This window comes from Chroicocephalus ridibundus, chromosome 4 (genome assembly GCF_963924245.1).
Source record: "Chroicocephalus ridibundus chromosome 4, bChrRid1.1, whole genome shotgun sequence".
NCBI classification, from domain to species: Eukaryota; Metazoa; Chordata; class Aves; order Charadriiformes; family Laridae; genus Chroicocephalus; species Chroicocephalus ridibundus.
Window position 1 is genome coordinate 61,048,127 of NC_086287.1, and position 19,680 is coordinate 61,067,806.

Genomic DNA, 19,680 nt, shown 5'->3' on the forward strand with positions numbered 1-19,680 from the left:
AACTTCCTGCCAACCTCTAGCATATCTCTTCACACTTCAGGTCTTTTCTGTGTCAGAGAAGCTACAACAAACACCACAACCTGCCTTCAAAACTACTCTGTCATCTCACTCATTTCTCAGCTTACAGATGACCCCCTCCTAGGAGGGCCTCAGAATCAGTACCCTACCCAAATCTTCTCTGACCAACAGACACTTGTCAAATAGTTGCGTGTGTTCCTCTTAATATGTTGTCCCCGCTTTCTCCATTCCCAGCTCAGTTCTCCTCTTCCAACCAAACTTTCTGTGTTATTTAAAGGACACACTTAAATATCCTTGCAGTTTCTCCAGGAGGTAGAAGAGAGGAATAAATTCACAAGATCTTTATCCTCGCTTATGATCTCATCTCTTTCTAGAGCTGGATAATGTCACCTACAAAAATTTCAATAGGCATTCTTTATAGAGATGACACAGTTTTATCTTCCTAGACATGATCTTTTGCTAAGGAAGCTGAAATGTTGACAATTTTTAATCATCTCTTGTGAATGCCCAGTTACCAATTCAAATTGCATATGGCTGTAACACACTCCGTCACCACTTTTCTCCAATGACTCCCTAGATTTCATATTCATCATAACACACAGGTACGTGTTACTATAAGCTGTACTCCAGGCATCTTTGACACCAATCATTTTCTCAGTCTTGTGTCTCAGATCGTTTTGGTTTTTTTTTTTTGTTTGTTTTTTGTTTTTTTTTGGTTTTTTTTTGTTTTTTGTTTTTTGGGGTTTTTTTTTTTGTTTTTTGGTTTTTTTTTTTTTTGTATCAACTGATCTAGCTAACGGTCTCAGTTTGGAAACTTGCCTATCGGTTTCACAGCTTTCCATCGGTGTGTCTTTTTTACTCATAATGCCTATCACTGCAAAAATCATTCTTCACGGCTGTGGCTTTGACCATATTGCCTTTCTCTATCAGTCCTGATAAGCACAATTGATTGGTCTTCACTTCCCCATTGTGATGTGGAAACTTCTTCCCTATCATTTTTCATTTTCTACCAAGATATTGATGCCGAATTGGTTCTTTACACCAGTTTCTACTGTCCATATGCTAAACAGGTGTTTTCATGCTTTCTTCTGTGTTGCTCATCATGCCTTATATGCACCTGCAAAGCGAATTCATTATTTTCCTTGAAGACCCTTACTTTGCTTTTGTGGCTACAAAACATACCAGGCACGAGTAAGCTGCCAATGTGCTGAAAAGCATTGCCAATCAGGCTGATAAATATTGTTTTCTCTACTTAGACTTCTTTAATTGTGCAGTTCATCTCTTACTTCATCTCAAACCAAGATTCTAAAAGCTGTGCAGCAGAGATGCAGTCATAACTTGTCCACCAAAGGCCCACAAGGCCACAACTAAATGCCTTTCACGTTACTATATAGAAACAAATCATCTTTCAAATGAGCCTGATGTTCCTTTGTTCTATATGACCTGGATCAGGCTGTCCTAGAAACCACCTTAACTTCCTTACTTGAATTTTGCAACTTCAGTTGCCCTCCCCTAGTACAATGCAATTACTTATGACTGGAATAAAACTAGACCACCACCATAAAAACAGAAGACGGCAGCTAACGTAGCATGTTTTTTCTTAGGTAAGAAACAGCCTAGAAAGCTAAAACTCCAACTGCTGAATGAAGTCTTTTCCTCATAATTTTTCTATAATCTTACTGAAAAAATAGAAGTTTTTTGATCTTCAGCTAATATCCTGAATTAAAAAAAAAAAGGTATACATTTAATTAGATGCTCTTTAACAACAATTTTTGTGGAGACAAGGAATACATCTTACTCAAATATTATCTTATGCTACCAAGACCTGAAATACTGGTGCTTAAGAAAAAATAAATTGTACACCTACACTGCCATTGCTTTATGCCCAAGTTAATTTACTAACGCAGACAGCTGATACAATAAATACTGGCATTTCAGGCTAACAGTTCATATAACTACATATCTCCTGATACACTACTCACAGAAAATTGAATTATTTAAGCTAGCAGAAAGCAATTAGACAAGTACTATTTCAGGACATGCTGAAACACAAAAATTTAAAACAAGCCCGACATTATTTTCTTATAGTAATAGTCACATCCTTAACTAGAAAAAGAAAGTGAGTTCTGGGGATGAAGATGGGAAATTACTCAACTGGCTTTTTACTTTACACATAATTGTTTTTTAACTAAACCTTACATTTCCACTCAAAACCAGGGTTCCTGACAAAAATGGATCAGATGATCATTACTTTTCCTGCATATAGCCTATTTTATGTCCACAACAAAGTAATTTAGAAAAAAAAGTCACGTCTATGAAGGATTCAAGCAGTGAACAAAAGTTCAAGAAAAAAAAAAAAAAACAACAAAACCCCACATCCCAAGAAAATGAAAACCATTAATTTTTCCCGTTTCACTATCCATTGCTCTCATTACCCAAATCTAGATATAGGAATGCCTACCTGATATTAAAGGTATAGTGGATAAGAGATCTTTTTGTGTTAATAATTTCTGCCAATTCAAGAATTATCAAGCATATGATTCTGAATTAAGAGTATACCGGATATTAAATATGGCTAAATTCACACGCTGCTGCTTAGCCATTTCAGAGCATTTAGTGGTGCCTACAGCTCCAAGACAAGAAAAATCAGCAAAAAAAAGAGACTTCTTCAAAGTAAATCTCTCTTGCACAGTAGAGATATCAACATCTCCCAAGAAGTTTTAATAACTTTCATGCTTGATTTTGCTGACTTGGGAGTCCAATGAGCTTGCTATATTTAAGGTGCTACTACAATAGTTTTAACCAAAACGTCCAAACCCCTATCTTACTGAAATGTCAAAGCCCCATCAATCAAATATGAACTTTGATTAAGACTGAGGTTTTCACTTACTTGAAAAACTAGAGAATGAAATGCAAGCAAAATGTGAAGAGGTGAAAAATCATCCCTTTGGTGATAAGGCATACTAATATGCACAACCTTACATATAGAATGGTCAGAGAAAAAAAGTTACAAATTATCAATTCTGTCATGCAAGTTTGCTTGCCTGGAATTCATGCCATTACATAAACCTTGCACCACTTACAGCTGTAGAAATTCTGGTTGCATATTTCAAGCACTAAAGCAGAATTTTAACTTTATGTGCAGTATGAACACTGCCCCTTTTTAAGATTATAGACTTAATTAGGTGAAGCTTTAAGCAATTACATTTTAAAAGAAACCAGCCTATGAAATTATAACCACAAAACTGTTTTAATTAAAGCCATCTAAAGATACATTCTTGACTTGTCATGAGTATTTCTTTATAGTGTTGAGATTTCATAACAAACAAATCCCAAATAAATCTCTGATGTTGATTATTACATGCAAACCCCAGAAAAACAGTAATAAGAGTAAACCATTTCACTTCCCTATATTAAAAAGAAACATTTGAAGTCTGTCTAATAAACAAGTTATTCACCAGCATGCTTCATTCCAATAATTATTTACTTTCAAAATGAAAAATGTTCTTTTTAAAAACAGATCTGTTGAAGAATTTTTTACGTTTACAAGTCTTATTTCAAATAAAAGCATGAAGATATACAGCAAATTTATAATTGATTACTGTGTTTCATCAGTAGAGTTCTTTCCTCTGACATCTTTTCCCCTTGTCCATATATGGGGTGAGAAATAAATGCATTAAATTTCCATATTTCTGAACACATTTCCTCGCATCCAAGCTGTACAAGCTTCAAGTTCAGCCCAAAATTTAAAGCCCAGCGATGCCTTTTGACTGTATTAATAAAATTCACAAAGGTAGTGCAACCAACAGGCTTCAGTTTGCAAATACAAAGATGAGTAAAGTCTTCTGCCAAAATGCAGACTTGTGAAACCAATAGCATGTTTCCTACTACACTTTCAAATTTGAAGCCAACAGCCTCCATATGGCCTGCAAAAGAAATTCACAAAATTGGGAGCAAATCTCAGACACTAAAATGTATAGCATTCAGCTATGGCCTACTAACAAACATTAAAACCATAAATTTCACCACTGATAAACATTTATAACGTTACTCAAAAATACAAACAAGCTAATATTATTCTTGGTTAACATTTGCAATTTTGATCAAATCTGTAAATTTAATATTGCTTAAGTCTACTTTAATTATACTTAGCTCACAAAAGTATTTTTTGCCTAAGTTTATATGCTAGTTGCATTAATTTGCCATTTTGCAATCACTGAAAGAAAAAAAAAAAAAGAAAAAAATTATCTACCTTGAGATCCACCACTATCAGGCTCTGCAAACGACAACCTGGCTACAGAAGATATAACCAGGAGAAAAAAGATAGTCTTGTCATACAATAGTTGTACCAACAGACTTAGTGATGGGGTGTAAAATTACTTCTATTGGTAGAGCACAAAAATAACTTAAAAAAAAAAAGAAAAGGTATTTAACTCCTGTTATAGAAAAGCCGAAGCATCACATTAAAAGACATCCTTAAACAAGATTTTCCTACATTTTTGTATGGCCTACATGTGTGCAATGGCTTCAATAACTGACAAAAAACACAGACATTTCCTCTGAGGACTTTCAGGACTGTTGCATTTGCCCTCTTCAGTAAATGAGCTTTCATATGGGACAGCAGGTATTCAACGGAATTCAGACTATTTCAAAAAAGCTACACCTACTTGATATTTATTTGCTGAAGGGACACTCTTGCTCTCTGTTACTGAAAGATAAAAAGCTACAGCATGAATTGTAGATCTGGAATTTGAAGCCTCTTACTCTTTCAGTGTCAGGCTTTTTGTAGGGCACAGGAGCAAGCCAACATTTTTGCTAAAGGAAGGAAACAGCAACTATCATCAGGTATTTAAAGATATTCAACTAAGCAAGATAGATCCACAGATTATTAAATGAAAGGTATTGTAGTAGTTAATTGAAAGACTTCCAGAACTCTAGGAAAACAATACTTAATGAAAACAATAGCAACTGAAAGTTCACTTGTGTAAACAACACAGGCAACCCACAGACTGGAATGGGTGTTCTGAAGGCTGAGAGGAGCAAGATAGGAATAGGGCTAAAAAAACGAACCAACCTAACAAATGTTAAGTTTCTAACATCTGCCTAAAACAGAAGGCCAACATGATCATTTAGACATTATAATCCTATAACAGATTTTAGACTATACGTTGTTATATTAGAAGTCACAGTCAATCTATGGTACTAAATCACTGCCAGCTCTCCAGACATTATCTTTATAGAAGCTGTTTGTTGTTTGTCGCATTGGAGTGCCTTCTTTTGGAAGGTGGTTCTGTTAAAAAGAAGCAGGAGCTGATATTCGGATAAATTAATCCAAAAGATGGGCAGTAAACATGAGGCTACAGAAGGGAAAATGGGTTTAGCTGAAAAGGGGCAAGTTAAAAGAATAAAAGAGTCTGCATTACAAATAAAACTATTAATTTAAAAAGAAATCTGTCCAAGTGCAATATTTAACATCATTAGCTAAAGGAACAAAGCCTGAAGTCAGAGAAATCTATAAAACATGCCTTTTGTGATGTTTTCTAGTGGAAAATGCAATTTGGCGCTTGTTACAGAATGAGTTCAACATCCCTGCTTCCTATTATCTGTTGGCTTGATTCCTAAATTGCTACATCTGGAGAAACAGCAAGAGATCTTGTTGTTGCTCCTTGACGCAAATAATTCTACTAAAGGACTGTCAAGACACTAGTTACCATGTAAGAGACTTCAGAACACAGGGATAATTCTAGGTACACCGACAAGTTCTTGCTGAGCACATTTCTCTGTTAGGCAACATACCTTACAAATGAAGACAGTTTTATTCTTTCCAGAACAAGGCTTTGAGATTTTGTTTTTTTCCACTCCCTAAGAGACTGTGGGCCATATGCTATCTTTCATGATATTCACAACCATTATTAAAAGGTGAAAGCTGGAGACTCTTCTTGAAAGACTCTCTGCTCTAATCAGTTGATGCTGGATTTCCTAAACCTCTTACAAGGTTCATGACAACTCAATATGTAAAGGTAAGTATTTTCACCTTGCAAATTAGTATTCTCTGATCTGTTAGAGGACTATTGCCATCTATTAACTAAGAACAGAAGACTGATCTTCAAATCAAGCAGCTCTGAAGAAGGCACAGAGTTTTTCAGACACTTGCTGGTTTCATTAAGGATACTCTCTTTTATCTTTTAGAATATTTTTTGTCTGTAAATATCATGATGATAAACCTCATCTAGTACTGCCTGCTTGATGTTAATGAGATTTATCCAGAGCACCTTGAAAAAAAAAAATAATAAAAAAATCAGTAGGTACATCAATTTTGTGCTGATTATTAAATAAAAAAAGTAAAAGAAATTGCTAATCTATTTAAGAAACTAGCAGACACGTCTGCTATAACTAAGTATTTTAGTAGTTGTTTAGGCATATTAATATGAGAATTCCTTAAACAATGGATTCTTGCCAAACTCTTTTTAGAAAACTGCAGCAGACGCTGCATTTGCAAACACATGGAAGACCAGTAACATGCAGAAAAGTCAGAAGTTCAGGGGACAGCAAGACTTCAGATCAAAACAATAGCTACATTGGTGCAGTCATCTCTCCTGAAGTCCATTTGTCCATGAACTCTGACAGCTCTATTTTGATAAAATATAAACATGATGTCCACATTTCTACTATTCTTCCCATCTCCAACCCAGGGTCCTCCAAACCAAATGGTTCAGAGTGTTAAGGGGGAACCACCAGTCCAGGGCCAGATGTAGCCCCAGGGCACCCAGGGAAAAGGAGGGAGGAAACACCATGGCACTACAACCACATCTCACCATACCAGATCACAAACACTACTTAGTTCTAACATTCATAGGTCTAAATCTTTCATATCTGTCAAGGTAACCAGCACGTCATACAGCAAATGCATGCCAAGCTTGAAACAACAGTCCTAAAATATTAACAGCCCATTTCATTTCATCAGCTGATATGAATAATATGTTAAAAAATACTGTTAAATATTTTACTTTCCTAATCATTACAGAAGATGTGTTGCTGAAGAACAATGCAACTGTAGTACTGTGAAATTTGCAGTAAACTCGCACTTCGGTGAACTGGCAATAAATAAAAAACAAAACTAAATGAATCCAAGATGACTCAGCTTCAGAGGTCATTCTATTACATAAGAATTTCAGCTTTCCAGTCAGGAAGAAAGTCGTATTCACCAAAAGGAAAAGTTTAAAAAAACAAAAATAATAAAAAAATCAATCAAAATAAACAAACAAAAAATCACACACAAACCCAAACCAAAAAAAACCATACACCACACACACAACCCCCCCCTAAAACACCAAGCCCTATAAAACAGGACAGCCCCTCAAAGCCTCAAGAACCAGATGACAGATAAGAAAGATTAAAAAAAAAATAAATAGTATTTTACTTTTATTGGGTGGGGGATATGGGGATAAATCATATTCAAGGTTTTTGCATACTGGGATTAACAATACTATAATTTACTTTGAAATTCTGACAACACAAGGCAAAACTGAAGAGCAGGGTTAAGCATGAGGGTTTGGGTTAACTTCCCTGAAAGACGACTTAGTCTTCAAAATCCACATGTAACAAAAGTGTCCTGCAAAATTTCTATCACAGAACGGAGTGTTCTCAAATTATTGAAAATATTTTGGCCAAGGCTAAAGAAAGGGAGGTGCTGATGTTTCTACAGTCTTGTGTTCGACCTTGTCAACAGCTACAGCAAAGTCATCCAAAATCCACTGAATTCCAGAAAAGCCTGGCTTACCTACTGCATTGAAAATAACCTCATCACAAAAGTGTAGGAAACAAAGGCAGACATTTCTGTCTTTTCATTTACAACTTTTCAACAAAACAAAAGAAAAACAAACAAAAAAGGCAAAACCACAAAACAAAACCAACGAACAAACACAGTATTTTAACTAAAGACACTGTGCTTTTTGTCAAGGTGATTTGCAGCACTGAACATCACTTTTTCATTTTAGAAACAAGGAAATCTACAGACACACACATATGTAATACGGAATCAGGACTACTCTTTCCTTTTATTTTCAACAGAGCAAAACAAGAAGGGACTGCCACAGCTTTCTCCCACTGAGCAGAAAGTATTAACAAAATACTGATTGTTTAGTGTGTTGTTTTCAGGGAATACCAACCATTCAATGTTAGATGTAATGTTAGCTAGCTTGGCAAAAAAATAAAAAGTGAAAATTAATACATCCTTTGGGATCCAACAGGCAGTCTGCAGAGTTTTCCTTCCATCAGAGTGGAAATTGGACATAATAGAAAATAACTCCTTCCAGTGCATTTCTTTAGTTTTTAAATGACGGGTTTCAAAATTAAAATCTGTTTTACTCTCAGATCTCCATTTGGCTGAATCAAAACCAATAAATAATAATAATTAAAAAAAAAAAATCAAACAACTTATGCAAGGTAAAATTAAAAATTTCAGACATTTCATATACAGAAGAAACACATATAAGGCAATAAACTCTGATCTTCAAGTAAAAATCCCACATGCACACACTCTAACCCATTATAAGGATACACTGTTTGGTTTTACAAAAAGAAATCTCAAAATGCTTAATTTTACAGCAAAGAAGCAGAAAGCAAAGTAACCCCACCTTCTTTTTTATAATTCTGTCCTTTGTCCAGTTTTTAGAGTTAAGTCCAGTCTTTTCTGTTAGCCAGGATTTGTCTTTTGATGTTTTTATAATATTCTGAAGAACCATCCTTAAAATATTTTTCATGTGGACAGTTGCAAATAGTAGTGAAAATAAAAATGCTGTGTAGAGCTAAAGCCTAAGAACAGTTTCTGTGCAACAACTACAGCGAAAAACTACTTAAATGGAGTATTTTTGGTCTACTGGCATACAAATTCAAGCAGTAATGACGAGCAGTGATAAGATGTTCTAAAGAAACAAGACAGGCCACAGTTGTGACAGGAACAAGATAGGCTAGATCAAGTTTCACCTAATTAGGCAAGGTTGCAGTAGGAGAGTTCTGCTATCCTCTCACAGTGCTGTAGTAATCTTTGTTTGCTATTATAATAATGACAAACAGTAAGTAATCATCTCAAATTTACATATAAGGCTCTGACTGTCTCAAAAGAGAGAGAAGTGATTTTCCTGTTGAAGGAGGCAATGGTATGAGCAGGAGTTCCAAAAGCAACTGATCCTAGTGACTATCAGAAAACATTTCCATGACACGTTTTCTTAAACCAGGAAAATGTTTTAAAAAGACTAACCAGTTTAAAAACAAAACAAACAACAACAACAACAAATCCACTACGTATTTACACCTAAAAATACTATAGTTCAAGCACTACTCCATTCTTGGCAAAGTCTATCTTCTTGCTGGACATAATTCAAACAGCAGAGAATATAAAACAGTAAACGATGTTTCTGATTGCCTCTTCATGTCAAGGGACACTGAATGTTTATCATCATTCCTGTCAACACCATACAGGATCCAGAGCACGGAACAGAGAGAGAGATGGCACCAACAGTGCCTTCAGCTCTTACTCTACAGCTGCAGGAGCAAAGCATATTCTCTAGCCTGATCTGTTCCCGTAATAGAGAAAACAGAGACAAAGAGCGAGCAAGTGACCCAAGGGGGTTAAAAAAACACAAGAAAAAAAGAATCCAACCCATACTATGAAAGGTCAACAGAACTTGAACAACTCACCTCTCTCAAAACAGAGCTATGAGCTACACTTTCTGTGTAGCACCTTACACATTAACTGCAGGAAGGGGAAAGTAAGGGGTTCTCAGCTTCATTTGCGATCCACAGAATTGTTACATTACCCTTCTCTACAAGCAGCAGCAGAGAAGGAAAAAGTTAGTAAGATACTGTAATTTAGCCTGCTTCAACATTCAGAAATAGTACTGTCCTCCCTTAACACATTTTGTCAGTAACAAAAATATTCTGATCCCATGCAGGATTCCTTCCTCCTCAGCAAACATGTATCATGTTGAGAGGTTTATTGAGAATATAATTGGTAGAATCATTTCAGACTCACAAAATGCTGCAACTTAAAATAAACTAACCTGTTAGCAACTGAGAACGTTTTAAATAGATGAGAAATTCAGGGATATTTTTTAAAAGGGAAGGGTTGTTTTGCATTTGGAAGGATGGAAAAATATAATCTGGTTGTTCTCCAAAACCAGATTGTATCTTTATCTGCCAGAAAAACAAACTGTATCACATGAATAAATATTTGAGAGAAAAAGCTGGGCCTATATTAACACATATCGTGCCACACTTCCAACTATGTCTACTGGCTGAATTCTTCTAAACAACCCAAACTTATAAAAGCCTTACTTGCAATAGAAAGACATGACATACACATGGAGACCAGAAATATATGGGGCAGTCCAACTCTAAAGCCCGACATCCCTATTGGATAATTGGGTTCTCTCAAAGGAAGAATATGAACTAAAATAAACACGTGTCACTGAACTTCTCTTTTATCCTGTCATCCCTTCTGAAATAACTGAAAACACCTGTAGTTTGTTAAATCAGATAAATAATAAAAACAATATACAAGCAGTGTAGCCCCTTACTTTCTCTCGTATAGTCCGTAGTGTATCATCTCCATATTGAGTATCTGATCCAGTGCAGTTATTTGGCTGACTGATTTATAACTGTTATTATTAGGTAGGTAAATATACATCTAGGATATATGTTGAGAGATAAGGATACCACAACATCTGGTTGCTTAATGTATTATCAGCCTCAAAATCCTGAATTAAAGAAACAAGGGGATTTTCCTCCCAAAAATGTGAAGTGGTTTTGAATGTTATAAATGAAAGAGGTGAGGTACATGCAGTATTTCACAGACCTAAGTTATGATCCTATATTAAATGTAAAAACCATGTAAGATTCAAGAGGACTTGCCCTGTGTGACAAAGCTCATATACAGCAAAACTATGTATGTGCAGATTATGTAAATCACTCAACAGGAAAATAAATGCAGTCTATGATCCTACTAAAACATTTTAACATGAAGACACTCACAACCTCTGAAAACCACATGGAATGATGTAGGAAAAAGAATATAAAGTAAAACTGAAAGGATAGCTCCCTAACATGTATACAACATTACATCAAATACCTACAGAAAATGGAAAATTACTTAATATAATGCTATAGATTAAAATTGGTGGATGTGAGCAACTAGGAATACACAGAGAAGTAATGAACAAATATAAAGAAAAGCAAAAGTGCAGAAGGAATAAAATACAACACTGCATGCAGGGTATCACTAACTTTAAAGCTTATTTGTTTTAATAACTTTTGTTCCCCTTTGCCACCCTATCTCACACTCTCACCATTTTCACTTCTTTCCTCTTGCTATTTAAGCTATATTGTAAATTAATTTAAACAGACACCTTAAGATTACTTCCAGTTTAAAATTAACTTATTAGAATTTGCATACAAGATAAAGATTTTTTTAAAAAAGTAATCTTGTTTGCTTTTTATATATTCTCTTTCGGTTTCTCGAGTAGGAGTAATCAAAAATCCATGGATCATACTGGGAAAAGTAAAAAAACAACCAACCAAAAAAACCCCAAACATCAAAATTTTCACAGGTCATTGTAAATTAATAATACTTAGTGAGCCAGGTACCTAGGTTTACTTATCACTTCCACTTCGGTAAACTGACAACTAAGTTTATGTACTTTTAAAATCTATTTTATTGAGGTAAAAAAGGTGATCTTCTGTTACATTACAACTGTACACTCAATAGCCTATACAGAGTATGATTTGTGGTGAGCATGTTTCCTTTTTCCAATCAAAGGATAAAGAAAATAAAAGTGAAAAAGAACTTGATTTAAACATGTCAAATACATACATTCAAATACATACATTCAATACAGAAATTGTGCTTAGCATGTTCTTTCCCTGGGGTGGGGGTGTATATGGAAGGTATTTTACCAGCTTCTCTCCAAATGATGTTAGAAACACAGCAGCATCCTTAAGTCCCCAGTATATCAGACCATTTATTCTAGTATGATTACAGACACTAATATATAAAAACTTACATAGCTACATTACAACATTCACATTTTTGCATTCTTTCACATACTTGAAGACATCTTTTCTCACAAGAAAGCTGCAGTACTTAAGAGAACAAGGAGGATGACTTGATGACTTTGGTCCCCACTTCAGGTGGGGAAAGGAAGACAAAAGGTTTATAAAGAAATTCAGACATGATCAGAACGTCCTCATCCCTGAGCACTGGAAGGAAAGAGGCTGTTGAGACCTCGCTGCTTGAAAAATTTCTATATCATTTGTGAGATAATAAGAAAAATCTGACCAAAAGCTTTTTCCTGCTTCTGAAAGATACAGGCAAGTACATGCACACTCCAGGTACAGCTTACTTGTAATTTTGTGCCAAGGCTTCTCAGTTCTTCAGAGCTTATGGAGCAAACTGAGCAGTATTTGGTAGCTTCAGATGACTGGGGGAAGGGAGGAGCACTAAATGGGGGTAATCCAGTAATGTGTCCAAGACTCAAATCATAAATATTTGTTAGGCTCAATGTTATAAAACACCCAGAAACACAAAAATACTGTATTAGAAATACTGTATAATAAATTATCTGATTTACTGTGTCTTTTATGTCCCTTAAAGCTTTTTTTCAGACAAAAATTTTGTTCCATAAATATAAAAAACTCACTATAAAAAGGATATCAAAGTAGTCTAAAGGTTGGTAAATGTGAAAGTGAATCAAATTCAAAAGTTCTTTATGTTTAGGCTAAAAACGAGCAACAGAAATTACGTTATTCCAACATAAGTATTTGAGTTGGACTCCAGAAATCACACCGGGGTAAACAGAGCAGTTTATAATTCAGAGTTTAAATGATTTAAACCTCTTTCACCACTTTAGCTCCTATCAGTGCTACAAAACCAAGTATTACTGCTCTCCACCTAAAAAAAAAAAAAAAGTAAAAATAAAGTGCTGCACTCAGGAATTTGGCAGGAGGGGGGAGGGCATTGCAAGCAACAGACTTGAAACTCATTTGTTTCAATGTAAAGCTTGGATTTTTATAGTATATTCCCATATACAACAAGCTCTTGCTGAAGTGGTGATAAAATACAATAAAATAGTAAATACACTGCAGCGCTAGTACACCAAGAAGATAGTCAGAAAAAGGACTGAAAAGATTTCCGAGTGACATGGGCTAGAAAAGACACCAATCCATATGCTATGGTTTTAAAATAATTGCATTGATCCTGACATGATTTAGAAGTGTAAAGGAGGTCAACCATTACAGATCTTTTTTCTGCTATCAGAACTACATGATTCAGACTTGGAGCTAAAATTTTCTGAGATTTAGATAACTTGGGACAATAAAGCGGTACGTAAGGAAATAAAGCATCAGGCATGCTGAGACATTCAGAGCTGCATGCAGAGATGAAGCTGCACACAGAGATCAGTTTCATATTTTATTTTTATAAGACACTGTTTCAAGAACTCAATAATCTCCCAAAGTGTACATACAGTCCAACTGTTTTGAGCCTTAATAGTAATTAACCCATTCTTTAGCCTGAAGAATCATCCAAAATTTCAAGAACTTGCTGTTTTTAAAATACACAGCAGGAAAATCTAACCAAGTCTCTGTCGATGTATCTAAATAGCAACTTTAACACTAAGCACCCTGTTTGACTATTTCTAAGTCATATTTGACTAAGCTAAGTATCAAACATACCTATGTGCTATAAAAATTATCTTACCGGATTTGTAAGAAATGGCTGTTGATTCATAGATGCTAGTACTTTCTCAGATGCCCAAATAATACATTAGCTAAGCTGTCAGTGGGTAACTTACAGTTTCAAGCATGTAATCACTAGTTGAACTGTTTAAACTTATTAGAGATACTAGTTTCTATGTTCCCCACATCATCACATATGGCATATATGCTCTGGCTATCACAAAATCTCTACAAAATGCTAACAGCCTGCCAACCATTTTACAGACATCAATTATACCATAACAATGTACAAATATCCTCTCCCTACATATATTTTCAAAATAAGTGATTGATATATTAGTAATGTTTATCAAAGACATATTATGACAATATTTTGAATGCAAGTAATTTGAAAACCTCTATCTTTAGCTGGATGGGATAGATTCAGGTCAGGTTTTGACCAACACACTGGTTAAGATTTTACAAGATAGGCAGATGCACCTTCTGAAGCCCGGGTTTTGGTTTGGGTTGGCTTTTTTTTTGTTGTTGTTGTTTTTTTGTTTGGTTGGTTTTTTTGGTTTTTTTGGTTTTTTTTTAAGTAGTAAGCTTGGGGGAGGAGAAGGTAGAAAAAGAGGTTGAACTATGCTTAAAAGTACCATAAGTATGTTGAAAATATCACCTTCAGAACAGGAGTAAGAAAGCCAACAGGTGCAGCACTGCCTTGAATCATAAATTACACAAATTGCATTAGGAAACAGGATTAGAAAAGGATTTTCTCATACAAACATGCATTCAAAGTATGTCTCCTTAACAATGTAAACTGTACCTGTTATTCTAAACTAAGACTTAACCCAGCTTCTTTGAGAAATTAAAGAAACAAAAATTATGCATAGGTGAGCCTGTACTTAATGGCTATGGTAAACTTTGCTAGTCTCAAGCCGCCCTATTTCTTTCCCTTTAAACATCAGAGAGCAATGCAGGCAATACTTTTCTCCACATATTAATAATGCAGCCCTGTCTACTGCTTTTTTCACCTAATACTATAACTCTCAACAATTCTCAGGTATTCACCTTAGAAGGTTCGGACAAACACATTCTGGATTTTAGGAAAGTGAGGTTTCCTGGTCTCAAAGTGTCAAAAATTGCCTACCAGGAGAGTAGAGCACATCATAAATTCAGACGCAAGTCAATGCACTGTGCATGGGGTCAACCCACAAGATTCGGGATTGGAGAAATTCTCCTAGATCAGCCTGGCAGAGACCTTGGGCACTGCACTGTCTTCTTGTTTTGATTTCAGGGAGCAGGGAAATTACTCTTCTTTGCCACTTGGGACACGGATTACATACCAAAATCATCTAGATACATCTCACCATATTCATTCACCACCATGGAGCTGTTTCAGGATGAAAAATCCCAACAACCTAAACTGATTACATTTTTCCTGAGATCCATGCATTTCTACCCTTTCTTGTGCTGGTTCCAGTGCTTATCTGACTCTGCACAGAGCTGGTTTCAGTGTGCTCAGCTGGCAGAAAAGTACCCTGTCAAAAAAAAAAAAAAAAAAAAAAAAAAAAAAAAGGCAAACAACAACTTCCTGCTGAGTTCGCATACTGAAACAGCTCAGCACAGAACCAGATAAATACCAGAGCCAATACATGATAGAAGGCAGGACTACAGCAACCCCTGCAGTTACATCAGTTTCACTCCCACAAAACCAAAGCCTCAGTTTCACCCGTTCTCAATTTATAAACAATAGTTTAGTCATGTGAAAGCTGAAATTCTTTTGTCAAACTTAAAGTAGACATAAGGATACTCAGGTGAAATAGAGCATCCGCAACATATGCAAGTTTAGACTAGAATGCTTACTGCTGAAGTTGGAATTCCTTAAATAAAATATTAGTTTTATAGCCACAGACTCCTCACACATAAATAGAATCCTGCAGCAAAGCAATGAATTGGAAACTAAAAAAATCTTAATTGTACTTCCACTACAGAAGAACTAGGCTAAGTTACACTATGAATCTTAGAGAATAAGAAAATAATGGGCAGAAGCCAGGAGGAATGCAATACTGCAATGTGGGGAAAAAAAATTACAGATGACTAGTGACTGCCACCTAAGTTTTATTGGTTTTCCTTTTTTTTTGGTCCCAACTTTATATTTGTTCTCAAGATTTCCTCAAAGACCACACATTTTACCAAAAAAAACCCCAATATCCCTTACTTGCACTTGTTTCTGGAAAAATATAAAGTGTTATTGGATACCCAATAAAGATGTGAAAACTGGTGAAACCATAACTTATGTCTGAAGTAACAATGTTACTGCACCGCAGAGAATCTTTAGTTTCATTTCACTTTCTACTCACTGGCTAAATAGCCACATAACAAAATTCAAAATATGTCACCTCTGGTACAGCTCCACAATAAACTAAACTGAATAAACAAAAATACTGAAAGGGAGAGATTCCACTTCTCTATCCCCTTCTCCATTATCCATCTCAGCCAAACGATCTGCTCCCTCCTGGCCTTTTTTTTTTTTTTTGCAATTTTTTTTTTTGCATTTTTAGTGAGTGGATCAGTTTACTGAGACAAGCAGTGCAGTCCATTCAAAGCAAATGGTGGGAATGAGCAGCAAGGAAGAGGAAATAGCCTCTTCCACAGGAAATGGTTAACCCAGCTCATCCCTATTGTAAAACCTCAGCCCCGAAAGGAATTCAGTTGCTGCAACATCCTACTGCACCACAATGATAAACGTGCACTCTCTGATACAAGCACAATTACATGTGCTTACTTCTAAGCAAGATTTAAGAAGCCAAATAAAGTGACTTAAAATCTAGGTAGAGTGACTGAAAGCTTACTTTCAAAACAATTCTTTTCCTCCAGTAAGAAGTTCAGATTCTCGCTTGTCCTTTGAGTTATAGAATTTGTCCTCTTGGTAGCATTATTGCTTTTGACACACAAGTCTACTTCTGAAGGATGGTGACTATTATTGCACAATATAATTCATTATTGTCTGTCAAAAAAACTGCTTTCAGAAGCTCAAAACATTGAGTACATTCAATGGATATATTGCCTAACACATTAGAATTTAACAAACTTGGAAGCATGTAATAATCTCTAATGAAAGATTTCCAAACTACCAGAAAAACGTACCAACCTGAAATGTTTAAATTAGTATTTTATGATATTTATTTACTTCAAAATCTTATAATTTAAGAACCAGTGAGACACAGGATTCAAGACTGATGGAAAAGGTGTTCATAAAGAGAAGAAAGATTTTAAAGATATTTGAAATCCCTTAATTATATAATTTTTCCAATTTAAGAAAAAAAAATTAATCTCACTTTGCTGGGGTCTGACACAATCCTAAGAATGAATCTCTCATATCCCAGGTTAGCATATTCAGTTCCAGTTGAAGTACTTTGAGCTATCCTGTGCTAGTAATTAATGTATGGTAATACTAAGCTTTTAATTCAGACAAACACATAAGACTTGTAAATTCCAACAGTGAGTCATGATGGAAAGGGAGCAAGACACCTTCCTCTCCCCCCCCACCCCAATTAGGCAATAATTTGTTTGCTTCTTCAAACCTCCATTCTCAACAATTATTTTTTATTTTTGAAGATGCCTCCAGCTTATAAGGACAAAAAAGCTAGATCTAAAAAGCCCTGACTGTTTCAAAAGATAACAAATGTGAGCTTTGATTTTACTACCAAGCATTAGACTGCAAATTCTTCAAAAAAGGCACTCTTTTTATTCTATGTATGGACAACTCTTAGAATAACAGGGGCTGTTCAACAGCTGTATGTGATCTTAATATAAATAAATGAATAAACTAGATTTTTTTTTATGATATATTTCACATCAAACTTGGATTTGTTAGATTAACGTAACTCAATCTAGTGGAATGGAATATGGTTGTCAAATAAATACCTGTTCTCTCTGAAGTCTGCAATGGGCAACAGTCTCATCTATGATAACTTATGAAGAGAAACTAATAGAGAGTATTTTTTCCCTCAAAATTTTCTCATATGTGCCATTAGAATCCAGACACATCTATTAAATATATTGAAACATTCTATTATCAGAGTAGCCTGTGAACAGCACTTTTGGTTGACACGGTGAAGCTGATGAACTTACTTTTAACACAGAATAGGCCATATTCTGTCATCCTGAAAAAAAAAACAAAACAGTGACGTGATCCAAAAAAACATGAAATGGCCTTTAAGCTTTGTTGCAATAAATAACTCCATTAATAATGGCTGATAGGCTTGCAAATTATTCTCTACAGTCAGTTCAGATTTATTCAGCAAACAAGGATGATATTGTTATTGCTGATGACTATACATCTCTGAATTAATTGCAACGTATTTTATCTCAACATCACTGAAAATTCCTAATATTAATTTAAGTATATTAAAGCACCACATCTTCCTTCAGACTTTTACAATGTAGAATTTTATTAGTAGTGACCTTCCTAAGGGAAGAGTACAGTGCACACTGATTTGAAAATATTTTTGTTTTAAACTAGGAATAAGCAATGCTCGCTGTGGACTTCTGGGGAAAGGTTTTAGAATGAATACATGACAAGCGTGTACTCGTTTGAAAAAAAAAACACACAAAATAACAACCAACCAACCAACAAAAAAAGCCAACAAACCCCCCTTTTGCTTAATTCACCTGGAAGATAGCTTAATTCAAATGTAACTACTGCAGATACCCATCTTTGGTTTGTGTTTTATCAGTCACGTTATCTGTCTTCATAGGAATCTATGTAGCAATTAAGATATTTATGGACACTGTAATACTCGAGATTCACTTGTATATTGTCCAGTCCAACATAAAATAGGCATAAGTCATGGTCATCTTTGAGAAGAATTGCAGTGTCACACAAAATTAATGAGACAAATAAAAAGAAATCACTAAACACTGTCCAAACTTTTCACTCTCACTTCTATTAAAACAAACACAACCCCCCGATCCTACACATAAAACCAGATGCATCCAACAAGTCTTTGACTCTAAGCTTCACACAAAGTCCCACAAGTTCTCTCCTAGATGTGTTCAAAAACGTGAATGCTGACTGCAACCTCACTGATATTAATTTCTCCCAGGTAAGTTAAAAGTAAAACCAGAGAAGCTCTGCAGCAACAGGTGCTAGTGGAATATGCAATACTAACTATTCCTCCTAAGAGATTCAGTCCATCACAATTTCTTACACAGCATCCACCATTGCCTCTCCTATCACTTTATTGATGGTGTACAGACCCAACACAGTTCTATGCCTTTGGCATGATACGTTAACTCACATATGCTGTAAAAGAATGATATCCAAAATTTAGGTAAGAAATAAGAAGTGTTATGCACTTCTCAACTGTTGCAGTTCCCTCTCACACTGTAACTCTTCTTAAGTAGGAAAACAGTGCTCCTCATAAGTGGTCTTTTCTAGTCTGCACACTAGTGTTCAAGGAATATGGATAATAGTTGTCAGCAGAGACAATTTTGGAACTACCATCCAAAAAGAAAAAGCATTAATCACATTCTTTAAGGAAAGATTTCCAACACTCTTCCAAAAACAAAATCTAAAGTCCCACCAAAAAAAACACTAAGAAAAAAAAAAAGGAAGGAAAAAAAATAGGCTCCTCCAAACAGGTTATAGATTATATGGCTGAAAGAGGAGCTACATCCACAATATTTTTGTAACTAAAATACAACTGTGGCTGTTTTAACTCAAAAGATTTCCTGTTTGAAAGGATACCACATAGTTCTGGGTTTGCACATATTATTCTAAGATTGCAATAAATAATAACTTTTTTTTTCAGTGAAAAAAACATCATTATGTTCAAGGCATCCTTATAGCAGCTTTTTTAGTAAGTTCCTTACTAGAGGTGATACTCAGTGAGCATCATAAGCCCATCATACACATAGCCCTTATGTCCTGAAGGCAATGAGAGA

General features: G+C 35.2%; 1 protein-coding gene across 6 annotated transcripts in view; it reads right to left on the reverse strand.

The window, feature by feature from the left end:
• PPP1R13B (protein phosphatase 1 regulatory subunit 13B) overlaps positions 1-19,680 on the reverse strand; it is an 84,092-nt gene that overhangs the window by 48,450 nt on the left and 15,962 nt on the right. For 4 of the 6 annotated variants that reach the window (XM_063333276.1, XM_063333272.1, XM_063333275.1 and 1 more), the window contains exon 1: positions 8,655-8,867. The exons of the other annotated variants lie outside the window; for them this stretch is intronic. In XM_063333276.1, coding sequence (XP_063189346.1) covers positions 8,655-8,780 — 126 coding nt within the window. In that variant the 5' untranslated portion in view covers positions 8,781-8,867. Of the gene's footprint in view, positions 1-8,654; positions 8,868-19,680 lie in introns of those variants that run through there. 6 annotated transcript variants of the gene reach the window in all.